The sequence below is a fragment of the Babylonia areolata genome, chromosome 2, assembly GCF_041734735.1.
Source record: "Babylonia areolata isolate BAREFJ2019XMU chromosome 2, ASM4173473v1, whole genome shotgun sequence".
Taxonomy (NCBI): Eukaryota; Metazoa; Mollusca; class Gastropoda; order Neogastropoda; family Buccinidae; genus Babylonia; species Babylonia areolata.
Window position 1 is genome coordinate 16,341,710 of NC_134877.1, and position 21,694 is coordinate 16,363,403.

The following is a 21,694-nucleotide window of genomic DNA, read 5'->3' on the forward strand; positions in this document are numbered from 1 at the left end:
CACATACACACACCAAACCAAATACTGATTATTCTAAATAAACAAACAACAACCCAAAAACTGTAACTAAGACTTGTAGGATTTGAACACTCCTCTACATCCTCCACCAAAAGAAAGCAGCCCAACAGTACATGCACAGAAGTCAATCAGCTTCTTTCATTGTGAGCAGCATGCTCTGCACTCTCTTTTCAAACAGGAATCACGCGCACACACACACACACACACACACACACACACGCACCACTGGCATGTACGCATACACACAAGCACACACCTTAAAGCATGGGACACGCTCACATAGACATCACCTGGAAGTACTTTATCAGTCTGGTGCATTGGTTCTGACTCAGCGGATGAAGGTACCTTAGCATTCTCAGTGGATGCTGGTACCTTTGCATTTTCAGAGGACACAGCTGCCTTTGCATTCTCAGAAGACACGGGGGCCTTCACATTTTCAGAGGACACAGCTGCCTTTGCATTCTCAGAAGACACGGGGGCCTTCACATTTTCAGAGGACACAGCTGCCTTTGCATTCTCAGAAGACACGGGGGCCTTGGCATTTTCAGAGGACACAGCTGCCTTGGCATTCTCTGAGTAGCCATTCACAACAGCAGTGGGTTTTCTCTCACTGTCTGGCTTCTCCACAACAATCTCCTCAACGTCTTCCTCCTCCTCCTCCTCCTCCTCACTGCCATCCACCTCTTCGATGACCATGCGGCGACCTTTCGGTTTGCGTTCCTCCGCCTCTTTCTTGGCCTTGCTCTCCAGGGTGCCGATCTCCTTCAGCAGGTTCTTTTACCAGGAAAACAAAACAAAAAACAACAAACCAACTTAGTTTCGTCTCATTTGCCTGGAGCTGAGCAGAAGAGATGTGGGGAGAAAGGGTCTGGGGAAGAGGGGGAGCGGAGGGGGGGAAGAAAGGAAGCCAGACAAAGAGAAAACAAAAGTGACAGTGTAGCTGCTGGAATGTTTTCAAAACAAAAAGAGTGACAATGAAGCAGTGAGAATGACTTAAAAATCATATGCATCTTAACAATGACACATGCACTTGTGGGGTACATGGAGGGATGGGGGTTTGGGGGGGGGGGGGGGGGGTGGAAGCATAACACATCATATTCTTCTTTGACATCTATATGTCACATTTTTACCACACTGCACACATTTCAAAATCAAGGGCCCCCATTTGCTTTCTGACACACAGCAGCCCCTCAGCCCACCACCATAATCAATTAAATCAAATTAAATCATGTTGTTTATAGCCCAGTCAACCGCAAAATGGCCATTTCAGGGTTGAATACCTGTCAGCTCTTATAACCAGTCAGAGAGAACACAAAACAATGTCAAATGGTCGACTAAAACAATGCCAATTCACTTGCACCTTGCACAATCCAGGTAAAATTCAAGCCAAGATGAAAATATTGAAAAAGCGTAAAAAGATCATCTCATCCCACGTTAACCACCACCACCACCAAATCGATCCTCACCTGAGCAGTTTTGTTGTTGGACTCAAGGCTGAGCACAACGTCCAGGTCAGCACGGGCCCTGACGTAATCCTTCTGGCCTTTGTAGGCTGTGCCACGACGCAACAAGGCTGCAGAAAAACCACAGGGAGGCACTTGACAGGATGAACACTACAGATAAGCTAATAATGATCTGGATGAAAGACTTGGGTGAAAAAAGTGACTTAACAACAAAACCATAACAACGATAAAAAAATTTTAAAAAGTCAAAACATGCACATCTATGCTACTTTTCCATGAACAAACATCAGCAAATGCTCAACAGATTCATAACAGTCATCTCAGAAAGTTTACAAATAATCATTTTGTTGACAAGTACAAAACAATTCCCCCTTCTGTCAATGCATTTGGAAGTCGTCATAAACGATACTTGTGCTTGGAACGTGATAATATCTTATGATCACTTTTCAGTCCTGAGGCTTCAAATTTCATTACATGTGACAGTGAATGAACCAACCAGTTCACTCTCGTGGCAAGAGTTTGAAGTAAGATAAAGGTCCCAGCAATGAAATGTTCTTTCGTCATTGAATTGTTTAGCCTGTGCATAAATACTCGCAGAAACTGAATGAAACCATTAACTCACTCAGTACGACAGACACCTCGGATGTCCAGTGGGTGTCTGAATGACCCAACCTTTAGCTTCCGTCGTAAGAATTGTGGTATTCTTTGTCAACATTCACCTCTTCAGTATAAGAGCCTTTCTCTTGCAATATTTTGATGATGGTAATTGGGGTGAAATGCTATTAACGTCGCCTCTTTTCGCCGTTCGTATGGAGAGAGTTAACTACTGGGGTCTGTTGGACTTCTACCGCACTCATATCACCTTTAAATTAAATTAAATTATGGTGCTTAGAGCCTCGCCGACCACTAAGGTCATCTCAAGGCTATCGCCGCGTTAAACTCACATCACCAGATCGGTGAATTCTGCCATATTTTACTTCTCATAAAATGAATCAAGTGCATCCATCCTTGCTTCACATAGGTCTCACCTTTAATGTTTTGTTTTTCCTGAGCAAGTACGTAGTTGCAATCATCTATGGCCTTATTCCATTCAGATAACCGCAAGTCTGTAGACAAATTAAAAACAGTTATCATAAATTCCAGTCCATAGTCAGTAATGTTTAACAATCCCTATTCGCCTCCATCCACCTATCCAAGAAAGACTGATGATATATAAGGAAAAAGGGCACAATTATTACAGATATCTGCCTGTGCATGTGAGTGTATATCTAGTGCATATGTTTGTCAAAGATTATGCATGTATGTATGAATGTGTGTATGTGTGTGCCTGTGTGTGCAAGAGCATGCATGTACATGTACAAGTGGGGAAACAGAGAGATAAAAAAACACACAGATGTTAATTAAATGCAATTTAGATAATGTAGGTGATGAATTTCATCAAGTATTTCGATGCTCATTTTTCAGAACTGAAAGAAGGCAGAAACCAGACTACAACAAAATCAACCTCTCTGGTCTATCTACATTAACAAAGAACAGGACAATTTTGCTGAAGTAAGATAAATTCATTGAAAATAAACATATTATGCAAACTCATCACTTTCTGGACATGTTCTGTAAAGGGGGGTGGTGCCTTTACTCAAATGGCAATCAGAGACAGAGAAAGATGAAACGAGAGAGAGAGAGAGAGAGAGAGAGAGAGAGAGAGAGAGAGAGAGAGAGAGAGAGAGAGAGAGAGACTGAGACAGAGATAAAGCCAGAGATCTTACAAGCTAAAGCACGGTTGTTGTGCGTGGCAGCAAGCGGCGAGATGGAGATGCTACGAGTGTAATACACAATTGATTCCTCATAATCATGGGCATAAAATGCCTGAAACAAAGAAGATGTTGGATGTAAACAACATTCATAAGCACTCTACCTGAACACATGCTCAAAGAGATAGAACGTGTAAAGTTGTAATACATGTCTTTAGTTTTTAAATACAACCATCTTTAAGTGAAACACATTACCAACATACTGCATGCAAAATATATAGGAATGTGCAGAAACTTAATGTTTTTATTACAAGAGTAACAAGGTCACAAGGAATATTGTGGGGGAACAGTACACACAAAAGACATACACACATATACTGAAAATCAAACACAAACTCAAGTACAGCAGGAACTTAGTTTGACAACTGTGTTTATACATGCATGTGCACACACACACACGCACATTATGTGCCTTTTCATAATATTCTGTAAATACAACAGCAGCAATCTGATATTCTGTTCCATCACTTTTGACTGACCCTTTCATTCTTACCACAATTCCCTCCCCTGCCCTCTCTACCATAAATCAAGGTCTCCTCATCCAGGTTGGAACATCAAGAACCCTATCCACACATACAGCAGTCAGACAACTCCATCCCCTCTTCTTCCCAAGCACTCCTTAATCAAAAAAAAAAAAAGTCCATTACCTCATTTCCTTTGTCCTTCTCTCGGATCGCCTTGGCTTTCTTCTCTTCATCGCTCATACCTGGGACCAAAGTAACATACAGTAAGTCATTTTCACATCATCTTGCACTGCTGATTCACCATCTAAAGAGGCTTTGTGTGTGTGTGTGTGTGTGTGTCTCTGTGTGTGTGTGTGTGTGTAAAAACAATTGTGTAAAAAAGACAAGTTAACATCCAATAAAACATGTTGATTGTGTGTGTGTGTGTGTGTGTGTGTGTGTGTGTGTGTGTGTGTGTGTGTGTGTGTGTGTGTGTGTGTGTGTGTGAGCATGAGCATGCATGCATGTGTTTGTTTATAAGCATTCATGTTTATGTATGTGTGTGCATGCACATCTGCGAATGTGTGTGTGTGTGCATGCATGTGCAAGTCAATAACTGTGAGCATGTGTGTTGGTATACAAACTTTATGACAAAATACTGAAAGCTTTTTAAAGATCGTCCAATGTTTAGTCTGTGTAAATGCTGAAAACGCCACCACCACCACCACCACCAACAGGCAACCTACCCTTTGTATCAATTTTTGACGTGATTCCATCAGGCTTAAAAGTTGACACTTGAGGTGTCTTTTCCTTAGAAGCTTTGTCCTCGTCTGTTTTCCCCAGTTCTTTGTCGACATCAAACCTGTACAACACCAATAACATCTGTGAAAATGATTCCTGTTGTAGTCTATTCCACAGCTCACCAGGGCTGAAAACATTCTCGTGAGCTATCTTGTCAAACATTTACAAACTGCACAGCATCACTGGATTTACAGGACAGAATAGATTCACAGACAGAAAAAAAGATCACATCACTTCAAGTTCAACATGTACACCTACACTTTGTGCTTGGGGGTGGTGGTGTTTGGATGGGGGGGAGGGTTGGGGGGAACAAGATATATAACCAAGCGAAGATAGCACAGCTTAGATGAAAAATTTATGCACAAATTTTAAGTCTTTGTATATTTTAATTCTTCAAGATATTTGACATTGTTGCATAATTGTCCAGCCAACTGCACATCACACAGGGCCATATCAGGACAGCTTCATTTAAGTAGTAGGGAAAAAAAAGAACAATTGCATTAAATTAAACACAAAACTCTGTCACATCTGAAAAAAAAAACCCCAACCAAACAACCCCCAAAACACACAAAACAAAAAACAAACCCTGACTTGCAAAACAACACAGATCATGACAATCATTAAGATCCTAAAAGCAAGTGACTAACTGTGCTCAGGATGTCAGCCCTTCCAATTCATTTATTATCCCCAGATTAAAAAAAAAAAAAAAAAAAAAAAAAAAAGAGAAAGAAAGAAAAAAAGACAAAAAAAGACAAGAAATACATCAATGCCACACAAAAAAACCTGCATGAAAGCTATTCATACACAGATTAAAAATAATAATATAATGTTAAGGACTGAGGAATCCTTGACAGCTAAAAGAAAAAAAAGGAAAAAAAAAAAGAAACAAACAAGATTACATACTTATCCCATTCCTTGTAGCTGCGAGGTAAGACTTTCTTCTTAGAAGCACCACCAACTGGCTCCGGTTCCTTCACCTACAACATCACCAACTCGTTTTTGTTTCGTTTTTTTTCATACGTATGTAACAGTGACTGCCAGAAGAAACAAACAACAAACATTCAAGGTACACCAAAGACCATAGATCCGAAATGAAAACCAACCAACAGCAAAAACACACAGCCTCATCTCAATCCCAGTCCACAAATGATTCTTATAAAAAAAAACCCCGTTAAGGTCCCAAAGCACAGCCATTGGGGCAGTGAATTAATATCCACTATGTTTAGGGCACAGCAAAGGAAGAAGGGGCCCTATCCTCTAGTTCCGCCATTTTCACTTTCCCCAACAAAAGTCAGGTACCCATTCACACCCGGGTGGAGTCAGGAAAAATGGGAGTGAAGTGTCTTTCCCACTGACACAACACCATGCCGAAGCGGGGCTTTGAATCCTGATCACTGATGAACCCTGGTACGCAAGTCCAATGCCTAATGTATTCTGCCGAGGCGCTTCTTTGATTGGTGATCCCTATATCATGACATTTTACTTTTTAGTAGCATTAAACAGTTGTACAGTGGACACACTGCACATAACAGGGCATCAAAAGAAACAGAAAAAAAAACTCCCATCATAAGCAGTGGCAGCAGTACTAGGAGGTACATAACAGCAGCAACAGTCGGCCATTTTTGTACTTCACTATTATCCTTATTACTTGATCTGACTGCTCAGTTTAAGGCAAACAGACAGCAAGGAAACGGTGCATGATATGTTGCGGCTGCTGCACTCAATTCAAATCACCTGGAATACCTCATGCAAAGAACATGACCTGGTACAACACACACAAACACACAGATCATTTCCAGACAAACCCACAGAAAAAAAAGAAGAAATCATGCAAAAGGAATCTGAAATAAATTAATACTAAACATCTTACTTGCATTTAAAAAAAAAAAGGAGAAAAAAAGTTTCTTTGCAAAGAAAAAGATGTACTTAAAGTAAAAACCAAGTCAGTGTTGGTCATTTGGTACACTTAGCACTTGAACAGGCCATGTTTGCTACCATCATCATCAACCAGTTCTCGCAGCCCACAATTCACGTTCCACACCCTCACCTTCCCATCCGTCGAGATGACTTTGCCGGACCTGACGGGTGGCAGGCTGTCATCGTCTTCAAAAGCAATTTCCTCTGCTCCGACTCTCTTGCTGACGGCACTGGTGCCAAGCACGTTTTCCTTGTTTTCCATGTCGCTTTTCCACGTCTGTGCGCAGCATGCATCAAGAACTTGTCATTTTTTTTTCTTTTTAAAAAAAATACGACTACAGTGTTTGCATCTGTTGTAAAAGAGACTTTCCAAAGTTCTAATCATAACTAATACTGCAGTTCTGGCTGTTGCGTATAATGTTCCCCAAAATATAAAGAAAAGAACTGGAAATCATGCCAAGTATTCATTCTTACATAATGTTCATTATGACCTCACCCCCCTTTCCATACACCCAACATCTGCCTACCAACATATGGTCATGCCCCAACATATAACAGAATAAGAAATAATGTTCATCTCACCTGTTAAGTCTTGACAAACAAATGGAAGCTGTCAGCAGCAATATGACAGATACTAGCTACAACAGTTTCTGCTGGTATAAATTCTCAGAAAAATATCTTCCCAGTCCTCAGAATACACCACTCTCTATTAATCAACACAAAAGTTAACAGGTGGAATGCTATGTCAAACACTTTTTTTTCAAATGAAAGTGAATGTCAGATACATTTAAAACCCATGACAATTTGCATAATTTTCTGATACTATAACATGGATGAGAGGCATAAAAATCTGTTCAGTCTGGACTGTGAACAAAAGACATTTCAGGATTCAGCAGTACCTCCAGTTCACTTTTAAGATGTTCCTGCTCCGGTTTGTCTAAATCACTTGCTCGCAGAGCTGGATTTTCCTTCCGCAGCACACGACTGCAAAAGAATGAATATTCTTTCACCAAATACAGATACAAATATATATCCCACCATCCCCGAATCCCCCCCCACACACACACCTAACCCCCACACCTTCCCCCCCAAAAAAAAACAACAGAAAAAACCCAACAACAAAAAACAAAAATATAAGAAAACAAACAAAAACACATATATACATAATACCATCTGTTTGAAACTGATTAAATAAAACAAAACGCAAAAAAACAAAACAAAACAAAAAACAACAACAAAAAACCCCCCACCATCATCACTATTTGGTCAAACTATATATCAAAGAACAAAAACTAACTATCACAAACTGCCAACGATATTGATTTCAAACCACCAAAACCTCTCTCTTTTTTTCTTTTTCTTTTTAATAAAGTGTAATGATAATCAATCCATTTAATAACTTTCAACAGATTCTAATCATAACAGACAATTTGTTTACAATAAAATAATTCACAATTCTAATGACTTTTCTAAACAACAAACATTGTAAAGGAAAATATCAAAAGAGTAATACAGTGCTCTTCACTCAAGTTAACCTATCCCATTAGGTTAATGGTCCAATAGCATTTTGTGTCCATCCTGACAGTGAATCCATATCCACTGTGTCTGGGGCTTGCAAAAGGAAGCCACTGCCCAGTCCTCTCTTTCTGCCCCTATTTTAATCATCCCCAAAACCAAAGTCAGGTATGATGATACTGATGATATGGATAATCATAAAATAAGAGCCTATCCTCAGTCGGAGACCAAGCTATTAGCGTTTTACAAACATGGGGTCATTTGCCCAACAAGCTGCCTACCTGGGTAGAGCCGACTGACAGCTGCCTTTGGGCCCTCATCATTCATTTCCTGTGTCGTCCAAGATTTCAGGCACACACATACACACTCAGACAGACATGTAACATCTTACATGTTTGACCATTTTGTTTATTTGCCCCAACATTTAGACAGCCATACTCCGTATGCGGGGGTTGCATGCTGGATATGTTCTGATTTCCATAACCCACCGAACAGTGACATGGATTACAGGATCTTCAATGTGTGTATTTGATCTTATGCATGCACATACATATGAAGGGGGTTCAGGCACTAACAGGTATGCACATATGTTGAACAGGGAGATAAAAAAAATCTCCAACCCTTAACTGATTCTGCCACATGGACAATTAGGGCTTCGTAAATAAGTGCAGGTAAACATTTTTCTTTTTTGAAAATGATTACCAAAAATGGGATGACAAGAGAAGGTGAATAAAGAGTAGAGTGCAAATATAAAGCAGGTAATTGGTGAACTCATTCATATAATAGATAAGCTAATCCCTCAGTATGTCCTCCTTTTTCTGCTGAGCAAGTCCACTTAGCAGGACAAAATGGATAATCTACATTATTATTTTTTTTATTTACTGAAAGAACATGCAGGTAAAAATAAACAAAATACAAAGCAAAGAAAATCAACAACAACAAAAAACAAACTCAAAACAACCTAACAACAACACACACACAAAATAACAACAGAACTTTGAAAAAGAAAACCATGTAACAGACTGTGTAGACACAGATTCATTCCTGTAGACATTCAGACCTTTTGGGACAGAGTGCCTCCAGTCTCTTTTCAGCTGCATTTTCCAGTTCTGGGTAATGCCCTTCATCTCCTGACCTAGAAACCAAACAATTCATTCCCATATCATATATTAAATGTTATAGTGTGCCAGCAGTGTCACCAGCACCACCTGCACTCTGTCCCCCTTCCCTCCCCCCTCCCCTTTCTTATCTTCTCCTTCCCTGCTCCATCCAGTCCAAGTCCAGTCTTTGAGGTCGTGCCGACACTGTCCAAAACCCCCGCTCTCCTTCCCCCACCCACCCAAGTCCCTCTGTCTTGTTGGTCATTTGACTCGGTCACAGAGCCCAGGTGTGTTTGATGTATGGCGCAACCGGTTTGCCAGCCCGGCAACTTATGCTGATGCGGGAACGTTTCCTGTGTAGCGGTCTGTCTCTTAAGGCACCCCACCTTTCCATTCCCCGTCTTTCCTTCCTCAGGTTTCACATTTTATTGTTTAATGCAGATGTTGGATGTCAGGAATTTATGCTAAATCTATCTTAGATCAGGCTGGCTAACATGCCGAAAGTTGTATCGTCCTGTCTTCCCAATCTCTTTGTGACGTAAACTGGTAAACATGTCACAGTATGTGTATACAAACAGGCTTTGTGAGCGAATCAGATCAAACTGTTGAACTGGACGAATTGAGATCGGTCAGTGAATCTGTCAGTTATTCAAATAGTGTCATTAGGACAAGCCAAGATTGGTTACTTCAGTTCAACCAGTTGGGGGAGTGAGTGTTGTAGCTTGCATTAGTATGCACAGTATGTTGTGGGAAGGGAATAAAACCAGTCAGCACAGCTTATTCTTAGTTGTCTCCAAGAAGAACTGAAAACTGACACAGGCTGACTAATGTGAGGTGGAAGGAAATCCTAGATGGGCTGTGAGTACACGACTTGAATTAATGGTTCCATGTTTTGATAACTTAGTTGTGTTGGGAAACCATGTTTTGTGTCATTATACAGCCAGTGTGTTAAGTTTGCTTATTGTTGTGGCTGAATGAAAAGGGGTTAATGTGTGGAGGGAACTACTGGCCTTATATCTTTTGAGTCCCTCCCTCCCCCCACCACCCCCTTCTATTTTGTTACAGATATCTCGTTCTCAAAACTGGTAGTGCAGTGATATATAAGTGTATTGTCATTTGTTGACTGACCGTGGAAACAATGCAATCATTGAGAGATGAGAAGCCATGGAGATGGTGTGTGTGGTGCAGGTGTGTATAGTATTTTGGTTCTGTTACACCTACAGTGGGTTTTGATGTACTGCTTACTTGTTTTGTATATTAGGTGGTGTCCATTAAATGTGAAGTGGACAGATTTGCAGATTAACACTGTCAGTGTGTGTTGAGGATTTTTCATGTGTGTGTGCACATGGGGTTAACAGCAAGTGTTGTGGAACGCATGTTTGACATGTTGGTAGTTGTGATAACATGTGTAGGAGTTGTGCTATGTGTCAGTGGTTTACCTTGTTCAGACAAAGTGGGAAAGCACATTGTAATGTGGTTAATGAGTTGATTAACAGGGAGAGCACTGAGGGTCAGTGCCATGTTATTGCACATAGTTTGCTGTTGATAGTAATGATTTCCCATACATTTATTTATGTCAGTGGGGCACTTTGTGAAGACAATGAGGAGATTTCTTTGGGCCATGGTAACACACAGTATGTATTGTATGATGCGCAACATGAGTTGAATACTCAGGGTTGTACTGGTCAGTCATATGTTTGGTGCACAGCATGGTATGTCACTGGTGGTGGCAGGTAAGCGAAGTGAAGCTTTTTACTACACATAGATCTATGTGTGAGAGGAGTGCATACTGTTGACATGTGGTGAAAGGTGCTGAGAGTGTATAGGCCTTTCATGTCAGTGATGCCCAGGAGTTTTTGAGATTGCATCTGACCGGGGTTTTGTTTTTGTGCTTGTGTTCCAGGTGTGCTGCTTTAGGTGTAGGGTGAACTTTTTACTGTGTGCTGCTTTATCTAGGCGTTGCTTGTGCTAATTGGAAATGCTTATGCTTAGTGTGTGTTGCTTAAAGTTGCTTAGTAAAAAACTGCTTAGTGTGTGTGTACTGTATTGTAAAGTAAGTAAACACTCTAAAAAAACCACTCCATGTGGCCTTTCTATTGGTATGAGGAGAGTGAGTGTAACATCATAATCAATCCATCCATCATCCCCCTCTCTGTTCCCCTTCTTTTCTAACCTTTTTACATAAAGATTTAGATAAAAAAATTAAAAAATTAAAAAAAAGAGGGAAAAGGAAAAAGCAAATTCAGCAATTGCCACTTGCGTTCTTCACACTAAATGACTAATGAAAGTTTACCATGTGTGTACATACATTTTAATAATTTTGCAAACTAAAGTTTTATCTTCCAATTATGTCAAAACCATTATTTACTAAATTTGGTATCATATTTGTCACTTTGCCTGAATCTTCATCCCATGCAACACTTGATTAATTTCATAAAGTTGATGTCTATTACTAACACTTTTATAGCATTTGATTAATTTACACTCACTACGAAGTTACAGACTTATCATTCACAGTTTATCAATATCATGCAAGACTGTATAAACTGTTCACAAATCATCAATTTGTACATATCATATGACATAGTAACACACTGTTTACAAAACCTACCTTTGTTCAAAATCTCGTAATCACTGAGAGAGAGAGAGAGAGAGAGAGAGAGAGAGAGAGAGAGAGAGAGAGAGAGAGAGATGGTTTATTCATGTATAGGCCTAGGCCCCTTATGAATGGGAATGTGAACATTATTTTACAAACAATACATCACGGCACTGTAAGCATCAATAAACACAGTCAAACAAAAAGATACCAGCATTACAGGAGAGAGAGAGAGAGAGAGAGAGAGAGAGAGAGAGAGAGAGAGAGAGAGAGAGAGAGAGAGAGAGAGACAGACAGACAGACAGACAGACAGACACAGAGACTGTCTAGACAAGGACAGAGACACTCAGACTAGTCAGAAAGAGAGAGACTATTTAAACAAATCAAAATTAAAAGGTTTGTAATGGACATGAATCATAAAGTGTAATTACTATATTTTCTCTTCTTCTTTTCTCCCCTTGTTATCTTTGCATCCGCCACTGTTTTTAATATCTAATGTACAAGAAAAGATTACCGTAACACTTTCAAAATTTTTTCCAGTTCCTTAACATCAGAACAGTCCCTGATGTAAGCATAGTCCAGATGGGCCAGTGGAATATCATATCGCTTTGTTGTCTCTGCCTTGTAGTAATCTTGAGTCATTGTGATTGTGCTGAAAGTTAAACAAAAATTCAAATAAAAATTGATAATTACTCAAACACTGTTAAAAATCACTAACAAAGTCACCGACATCCAGGATCCAATTTCTAATTTTTCTTTCTTTATTTCAGAGTTCAACATTCCCCACCCACACACACACCACTCACACAAGCACACTTGTAAATCAAGATTTGTAACCATCATAATATAAACAGAACAGCCAAACCACAGAAAAAAATTTAATTCTCAATAGCACCAACTTCTCCTCGTCATTTTTTTTTTCAAATTTACCCTTTTACCCAACTTTCTGTAAGTTTATGACTGACAGATATATACTAATAAATTTTTTACACAATGTGACACAGAATAATACAACCAAGCCATCCTGGGGCTCTTTAATTCACTGATTCTAGCTGTTTGTTTCCCTGTGTATGTGTGTGGGTGTAGAGGGTTAAGGATTGGATCGTGTGCAGGTGTCTGGCTGTGTTTGAGATATTGTACTTGTTTGCAAGATGGTTGGAATTAGCAAAATCTGTGAGCACAACAAGAGAGACAGGCAATATCAGCAGTTTTCCCCTTCAAGACAGAATGAATTGTGTTCACAACAAAGCGTGGACATTCACTCCATCAGTCACATAGTGGGGTGGAGGGGAAGAAATGGAAAAAATATGGATATTGCCAGGGATATATTATATGTCACTTTGTACAACAAAGTCAAATTAATCTAGTAATGTGTATCATTTAAAAAAAAAATTCAAATAGTCACATATCATTTCCATGCTCATGACTTATTTGAACATGAAGGGGAACAAACAAAGCAAAAGTGGGCGACCATTTGAGCAATTATAATTATTTGGAGATTGAGTGTCCAACGGAAACTAATGTTCAAATAGCAACATCTCATTATCATACTTGTCGACTCAACTAGATTCAGTCACTAGAAATATAACAACAAGTGGATGAACTTTGAGTTTGAAAGCAAAAGTAAGCGGCCATTTCAGCGAACGTCGAATTTCGGATGGTCAAACTGAAACTGAAACCGGTAATCTAATAGCCACAAGTATTTCCATGCTCATGGCATCTATCACTGGTAGCGGCACCCTTTCTAACTGTCGCGTACATTCATGTTTACTTCATTCCTCGAGCATTCCCTGTACTACAAATGAATAAAACCGATGAGGGGTAAGATCGTGTGTTCTGGAAACATGAACGCAAATCTTAGTCTTGAAACAGTCACTGGTTGCAGGATAAAACCAAATCAGTTGACAACACAATGTAAAACGAAGAAAAACGTGCAGCAATGCTTTGAACAAAACACTAGTTTCTAGAAACTTATCATTTTTAGCTGACCCTGAATTCCTCATTCTGTATGAATCACTTCAGTGTGCAACTGACCTCGAAGTATTACAATCTCACACTGTCACAGAAGTTTCCTGTCACGTTTGGTTTCCAAGCCGGACACAGGAAGCAGTTCATAAACGAGAATCTGAAGTCTCGTATTCTCTCATCACGCGTTAAATTGAACATGGCGGCGTGCTCATTTGTGTGTTCTCTCAACGCAGGCAACTAGAGGTAAGATACTTGAAATGAGAGTGAATCTGAGAGTTTGTTTACTTGTAGACCAACTGATGCATAGACTTACAGATACCGTGATTATTTATGTAGAATGTCTGTGTCATAAATGGTGAATATTATGTTGCCTTGTGAAATAATCGAAGTTGAATCCCAGTTGGACATCGTAATTTTTGGAGCAAGACATCGTCTCGCTGTCTTGAGGCAAGTGAAGATTGCGTTCATTGTGAATCATAAGATACTATCCATAGTTGCATTTTGTGGCTTTTAAACTTTCTGTTTTAGGTTTTAGGTCATGCTGATAAAGAGCTTTGATTCATGTATGTTACCCGTTTTTCGTTTCGATCCCCCACCCGGATTTTCAAACTCGACAAAGAAAAATTGAAAAAGCCACATGTGTCAGTGTACCAGACACACTCACAGACTGACTGTATTGATAAAAGTAGATTAAGAGAAATAATAATGAACAAATAGGCGTAAGAACTGTTTGGTAGTGTCGTAGAAGGCAAGGGTAATCGACATGACGATTGTGGCCGTCAAATGGATGATGATGAAGAAGGGCTGTGCCGGTCGGGTGTATTCGCGGGGACCACTACAGTAGCCGGACTGGCCTAGCTGGAGATGCGAACACACCAGTGGACTGTGCCCCGTCTCCCCTTTCAGTTAACAGAACATCCCTCGGAAGCCCAGCAAAACTGGGCCCAACTGCAGCTTCCCACAACATGACAGTTTTCATCAGCATACTGATGTTGGTCGTTAAGTGGAAGAAGAAGATTATTGGTGAGAAAAAGCAAACTAGCCTTTCACTGAGAGTGACATTCATAGTACTTCAGCTTCTGTTGACTGTCTACTGTCCCTCAAAAGACTATAGTTTTAGGTCTGGTTCAGCACACTATTGCCATGTGACACCATGGGTCGTTTCAGCTGTTAACCATGAAATCAATGAAAATGGGTCATTCTCAACATTAAATTCTGACTGCTTTGGGTTGTGAATTTGTGACAGTATCTACAATTTTCCCCTTCAAGACAGAACGAGTAGTGTTCACAAGGCATGGACATTCACTATCAGTATCACAGTGCTAGTCACACAGAGGAGTTGAGGGGAAGAAATGTGAATATAATCGAATTTTGACATCATGACATCATGTAGCATTTACTGTAATTTCAGATTTTCTTAAAAAAAAAAAAAAAAGAGAGAAACAAAAGCAATGCAAAGTAGGTCAAAGTCCGTCTACAGTGTTGCTCTTTGTTTTGTACTTAATGTAAGCATCTTCCTTTTCTTTGTGGAAATCCCAGTGTGCACAGTTGCAGTCTCTCAGTTCTTCAAGTCCCATGTCAACGTAATGTGCAGATCTGCTTTTGCCTTTATTAATCGCCTTTGTGACTATCCACCTGCAGAAGATAGATATCCCATTATCTAGATCTGTCTATGTCAGTCATTGCTGGGTTGTGGAAACACAAACTGACAAAGAAATTCTGAAAATGAAACATGGATGCATAAATGATGAGTTGAAAACAATGATAAACTTTAAAAAAACACACATCAGATATATTTTATTGCAGTTTGATTGTTGGGATTTGTAGCCCATGAAGGCAGAAAGAAAAAAACAAGTTTGCTCACAGTCACAGCAAATGTACTGTATCACATGTGACATTAACCTTTGTTAGTATGTTACTATGATACTATCATCAGGTTTTTAGTTTTATGAATGATCTAATTCATGCTTACATGTATGGTGGACATGGATAATAGATACACACAATAATTTGAATAATCAAATGTAGTATCATTATTTTTAGAAGATTCAGAGGGACAGCATTTAAGTTGCACTGTGCCTATCAAAATCAGTCAGTGGCTGTCAGAAACACATCCTAATGAATCTTGGTTGATTTGCAGAAAAGACGACCTTGACACGAGGTACAGCTGCAGATACTGGCTCTTTGAGTGTGACATTTACCAGAGACACTAGTGCCTACAGAAGAAGATGTCGCTGAAACCAAGACGCGTTGAGTTCGAAGAAGTGTGGCCAGATGTTCTAAAGACAGTTCAGGCTGTGATTACCTGTGATTGTGTTGATCGGAAGGTATGGAATGAACGATTTAGGTATCCTTTGGAAAATATGTAACGAACACAATATTCATCTTATAATTGTGTGTTGAATTAAAAGTGTGTACAGTTTATATTTATAAAAAGAAGTCTTGGGAGGAGGTGCAGAGGAAATGTCTACTCTGTTGCAGAGTTGTCTGTTCACCCATTTCTCTCTCACTCTCTCAGTTTTTGTCTTTATTGTGTTACTGTTAGTAAATTTCTTGTTCAGTCTTTTAAATTTTTTAATATTCCCTCAATCTCTGCTTTATGTTAAAAAAAAAAAAAATCTGATTTATACTTAGTAAATGTTGGGTGATCATATTCATAGTAACTGTTTAACCTCATGAATTGGTTAGCAACTTTGCTGAAATGTTTTTACAATTTATACTTGTTTTGGTTGTTTACTGGTTTTGGTTGTTTATCATGTTACTTTTGCAAGTGGTATGTGTGTGATAGTGTGTGTGTGTGTGTCTGTGTGTGTACTATTCTTGTAACATTATTGAATCATATTGTGAAGTGTGAACAGATAAAAATGTGTGTATATGAATTACGATACTTCTGATGAAAAGAATTAAACTTAACTGCATGTCAGTGATGTTTATAAACTGTGCACTGCCTTGCCTGAACCACAAGGAGATCGGTTGTACACAGAAACCAAGGCCTTCCTGGAAAACCATGTGACCAACCTCTATAATGTGAGTACTTGTCTATTATATATATATATTATATATGTATGTACAGTGTTGATACCATTTTGATCTTTTTGATTGAAGGAATCGCAAAATTTGATTCCAGCACTTCACATGGTGCATTGTTTTCTCCCAGAGTAAAGATCTGCCTTAAACCAGGCGAAGTGGTTAGCGTCGTGGACTGACGGCTGGGAGGACGCGGGTTCGAATCCCTGCGGGGGTGGGTTTTTCGGGCCGTGGCCGGCTCCTACCCAGAGTTGAGTGTGCTGTGGGCTTAAATGGGGAGACTGGGACCACGCAGTCGAGTGTCATCCACTTCAAGGATGCGTCTTTGGGTGTGTTGCTCTAATTACCTGACCAACACTGCAAGTGTCTGTATCTCTCGGGCCTGGTTTACGCCGGGATATCATTATGACAGGAAGCGTAGAGTACAGCCTTGTCATGCAGTCCCAAACCAAAATGGACCTCCATAGCAACATCTCATCATCATCGTCATCCTCCTCCTCCTTCATCGTCATCAGTATAAACAAAATAGTCTCAGAGTCTGTGGCCTTTCATGCCCTGCTCTCATGGTGACCTCAGTTTCGATACCCCTCCACTTCGTGCTTGGGGTGAGTCTTGTCAGTGTCGTCAGTGTCTGCAGATTCATGGGGGGCTGTTGTTTGAGGGATGTGGTGGCGGTCTCCACTCTGGGAGAGATGCTTACTCAGTCTGGCTCTGCGACTAAGCCATTATTGTCGTTAGTAGGGGGCTTAGTAGGTGGTGTCCTAAGTACATTAAAACAGAACAGGCACCACTGAACACCACCGAAGTGACTCAGCAGCAGTGCAGGGTCTCTTCTGGTGTGTGGCCTCCTGGCGACCTGACATCGATGGTTCCCTGTGGACTGCCGATGCTGGAACTGCGAAGGACGAACCCGGGTGTGGCCGTGTATGGGGGAATCTAAATGAGCGGCGTGGGAGTAACGCCACTGAAACGGTGCAGATGATGGGTCAGCAAAAAAAAAAAAAAAAAAAAAAATCTGCCTTAAAGTCAAACAGTAACCCCTTGACTGCTACACCTTGGTGGAATGAGATCAGTGTAGCATGAGCTTGAATTGCAGTTAGACAGGTGCAATAGCGGAGTGGTTAAAGCATTGGACTTTCCATCTGGGGGTCCCGGGTTCGAATCTCAGTAACAGCGCCTGGTGGATGAAGGGTTCCCATTGAGATTCTTCCATCTCCCAGGTCAACATATGTGCAGACCTGCTTGTGCCTGAAACCCCTTCGTGTATTTATATTCAAGCAGAAGATCAGATATGCGCATTAAAGAGCCTGTAATCTATGTTAATGTCTGGTGGGTTGTGGAAATAAGAACGTACCCAGCATGCACACCCCCGGAAACAGAGTATCAGCTGCCTACATGGTGGGGTGAAACAGTCATGTGTGTAAAAGCACACTCATGTACAAATGAATGAATGTGGGAGTTGCAGCCCACGAACGAAGAAGAATTGCAGTTACCACTTCCTGTTTACTTGATTTTCCTTATCAGCATGTCCCAGAACAAAGAAGTCTAAGTAAAGAAAGGTGACCAACAACCCCATTCATAGTTCACGGACGAGCATTTATGACTGCAGCAGTCAAGGGGTTGATTGTATTGAAGTTTGTATTCCATCAGATTGTGCCTTCTCTTCCCAGGAAGAATGTATTGCAAGAATTCCTCACCACTAAACCACCTGGTGCCCCCCTCCCCCTCCACCCTCACCTTTTCCCCTTTTCCCCTCAACCTCTGCCCCTGTTCAGTGGTTTATATAAAGGCTGTGTTCACATTTACTGATTTAGCCCCGTCAGTTGTTCCCAGCCAGTTGCCATCAGCCTGACACAGCCACACACTTCAGTCAGGCACACACACTTCAGTCAGACACAGCCAGTTGCCAATAGCCTGACACAGCAACACACTTCAGTCAGACACAGTCAGTTTTAGTATTATTCGGATCCATACTGCCAATATCATTGAAGAGTTCCGTCCCTTGGACCAGCCATTTGTCTTATTTGCGTGTGCGGAAGGTGACAGAATGGTAAAGACACTCAGCTGCCAATATAGAGAGTCCGTGAGGATGTGGGTTTGAATCCTGCTTTCGCCCTTTCTCCATAGTTTGACTGGAGAATCAAACTGAGTGTCTAGTCATTTGGATGAGACAATAAACCAAGGTCCCGTGTGCAGCACGCACTTGGCACACTGAAAAAGAACCCACGGCAACGAGAGTGTTGTCCTCTGGCAAAATTCTGTTGAAAAATCCACTGATAGGTAAACAAATATATAAGTATGCACTGAAGGCCAGGCTGGTCAGGCAACATCCTAGCATTTGTGGTGTAGAATATGTGGATTCGTCTGGACGCAGTGACATCTCCTTGAGAAACCGAAACTGAAATTGCATGCGCGCTAGAAACCAGAAAGCTGGCTTTTGATGGCTTGTCAGTTGTGGTCAGCGTGAACACTTTCCACTCGCACACATGGCAGGAAAGCACAAAAAAACATGCACACAATTCTCTGTCAATTGCTGTCAACAGCAGGCTGGGCTCTTTGTGAACATAGCCTCAAACAAGCACATCTTCTTGTACACACACACACACATACACACTCATGCACATGCATGCACATACATGCTATTTTATTTCCTCATTCAGTTTCACATTTGGTAAATGAATTTATGAAAAGGTCTTTGAAAAAAACAACTAAGCTCCATATCCACTTATCCACTCTGGCTCTCAGCATGATTAACAGCATGATTTTATTCGCCTTTGTATGTATGATATCAGATGTAATGCTTGTAGTTTCTTCTGTTGGACATGTGCTGGTAGGATTATAATATATTATGTGGGCACAGAGAGTCCATGAGAGTGAGCATGGAATCCTGCCCACCTATTACCACTGTTGGGAGGAGTATTCCCGGGGTGCCAACTATCTCAACCAGTTGTTTGGGTATGTTCTGACTTTTTTTTTTCTTCTAGTTTTGTTTCTTTTCTTTCTGATTTCTTTTCTTTTCTTTATGCCAGTCTGGTGATTTAAAAGAGAAAAAAAAGATTAGTGGTATTTTCTTTTGTGTGTGTTAATTTGTTGTTGTTTTTTAAGCAGAATTGTATGCACATAGCATCACAGTAGAATCAGAATTAGCCTGTCAGAAATGTTTCTGTCTGTGTATTTATGTACGAGTAATGCTCATTTGTACATGTATAAAGAGTAACAGACTAACACAATCACACTTGCTTACATACATGTGTTTTTCACAGTTTCAGCTGATATTCCATCACTATATAAAGCTACAGTAAATGGAATAAAACTGTGCTAAAAGAGACCAAAACATGTTAATGGGCATCCAAAAATATACTGGGTAGAGGGGACTTTTTGTTTATCACAAGTTTCACTTGGAGTGCATGTCATTGCCAGTTTTCCTGAACATTGAAATGCATGGCCATTGGTAAAATTCTTGAACTTTAACTTGAAGACATTTCAAACTGTTGACACTTTCAGGTTGCAAGTATTTCGTTTGTGCATATTCTATCTTGTAGCTGTCTAAAAAAAAAAAAAAAAAAAAAATTATTTATATGCTTTCATGATTTTTATTGATATCATTTATACTTTCAGTGTTTGAGAACATGATTCTTTGTTGATTTTATTTATGCTTTCAGTACTGCTTTCAGCTAATCTTTCACTGTGTCAGAATGGATGTAAGAAAAATCATTTTCTGTACCAGGTATCTGAACACAACGTTCATAAAGAAGCAGAAGTTCAGTGATGCAGACTTAAACTATGGGAACTTCACAATCGAGAACAATGATCACATGCTGGAGATTGGAGAGGTAATTTCTGTTCCATTTATGTATTTAAAGGATGCTTTCCTTTTCTTTCATTGTTGAGATCTCATTGAAAAGACACTGGCTGTGTCCACAGTTTGCTTAACACATTTCTGACCGCATCAGATGAATTGTCAGTCCCTTTGAAAATGCTGCTTGTAGGCCAAAGGCGATGAATTGCTGATCATGACGACCACTTTTAGTTTTGGCTGTTGCTGCAGACAAAGGACGAAGGTAAGATTTCACCATGCAAGAGCGTCAGTGGAAAACTGCTCTCCTAAAATTTGTTTTGAGTTAAGGCAAAGCGAGCATTTTACACTGCTCAGCCTGTGGTGTTGACTGCTGCTGTCAAAATTGCTTGGTCCAGGGGCATTAACTCAGCAGATTTTTCTTGGTCAGAAATGTGTTAAATGGTTTATGTTGATGCAAAAAATTTTTCAAGTGTTCATTCTGTCTTTGTAGTTTGAAGCTCCATTCATGTGTATGATTTTGTTAGGGTTTTTTTTTGGTTTTTTTTAAACGCCATATATGCCTCACCTTTTAGATAGCCGTGTTCTGAAGGGACTTTTCTTTTCTACCAGCTGGCCATGGACATCTGGAGAAAGAATATGATCCAGCCACAGAGGGAGTTGCTCACCACTTTACTTCTTGGTGAAATTAGTCGGTGAGTGGGTGTGAGCCAAGTTGCTTCTTTCTTAAGTGTACAACTGACTTTCCCATTTAAAAAAAAAAAAATTTTTGACCTGAGTATGGGGTAACGTATCCCTAGAAGTCGCCGGAGAGGGTGCAGGAGGTGGTGGAGGTCTGGAGTCGACCGGAGGAAGCGAAGCAAGTGGGGGAGGCGTCAGGGTTGGCGTTGTTGAGAGGGCCAGAAATAGAGGGCCCAGAGTGTCCGCGAATGGATTTCGATCGCGCCTTAATTTTAGCCCGATATCCCAATCGAACCATATAATTATGTGACCTGGTTCGAGACAAAATTTGACAAAAAACAAGAACGCCGGAGAATCGACAGACAGACAGAAAATACGAAAAAAAACTTAACCGTATGGAGAGCACAGGAACAGGAGTCATAATGGCTACCGGAAAAAGAGGGCGCTAGCCAGCAGGACAAAGGGGAGGTTACCTACTTCCGGGAGGTTATCGGCTGTAGTTTCGTTTTCTCCGCATAGGCGGATAGTAGTTTGCACAGGCAGGAATGTCAGACCCCT

At 40.4% G+C, this 21,694-nt stretch overlaps 2 protein-coding genes across 2 annotated transcripts in view; one reads left to right on the forward strand and one right to left on the reverse strand.

Annotated features, from left to right (window-relative positions):
- LOC143298631 (sperm-associated antigen 1-like) overlaps positions 1 to 13,752 on the reverse strand; it is a 30,815-nt gene extending 17,063 nt beyond the window's left edge. The window contains exons 1-12 of the mRNA XM_076611514.1: positions 13,699 to 13,752; positions 12,179 to 12,316; positions 9,029 to 9,103; positions 7,353 to 7,437; positions 6,584 to 6,730; positions 5,440 to 5,513; positions 4,482 to 4,597; positions 3,940 to 3,998; positions 3,248 to 3,347; positions 2,510 to 2,587; positions 1,485 to 1,591; positions 309 to 792 (exon numbers count right to left, since the gene is read on the reverse strand). Coding sequence (XP_076467629.1) covers positions 309 to 792; positions 1,485 to 1,591; positions 2,510 to 2,587; positions 3,248 to 3,347; positions 3,940 to 3,998; positions 4,482 to 4,597; positions 5,440 to 5,513; positions 6,584 to 6,730; positions 7,353 to 7,437; positions 9,029 to 9,103; positions 12,179 to 12,306 — 1,453 coding nt within the window. The 5' untranslated portion in view covers positions 12,307 to 12,316; positions 13,699 to 13,752. The remainder of the gene's footprint in view (positions 1 to 308; positions 793 to 1,484; positions 1,592 to 2,509; positions 2,588 to 3,247; positions 3,348 to 3,939; positions 3,999 to 4,481; positions 4,598 to 5,439; positions 5,514 to 6,583; positions 6,731 to 7,352; positions 7,438 to 9,028; positions 9,104 to 12,178; positions 12,317 to 13,698) is intronic.
- Positions 13,753 to 13,821: 69 nt separating this feature from the next.
- LOC143279242 (cullin-2-like) overlaps positions 13,822 to 21,694 on the forward strand; it is a 31,593-nt gene continuing 23,720 nt past the window's right edge. Inside the window, exons 1-6 of the mRNA XM_076583334.1 lie at positions 13,822 to 13,875; positions 15,773 to 15,979; positions 16,557 to 16,659; positions 19,520 to 19,614; positions 20,387 to 20,492; positions 21,068 to 21,150. Coding sequence (XP_076439449.1) covers positions 15,861 to 15,979; positions 16,557 to 16,659; positions 19,520 to 19,614; positions 20,387 to 20,492; positions 21,068 to 21,150 — 506 coding nt within the window. The 5' untranslated portion in view covers positions 13,822 to 13,875; positions 15,773 to 15,860. The remainder of the gene's footprint in view (positions 13,876 to 15,772; positions 15,980 to 16,556; positions 16,660 to 19,519; positions 19,615 to 20,386; positions 20,493 to 21,067; positions 21,151 to 21,694) is intronic.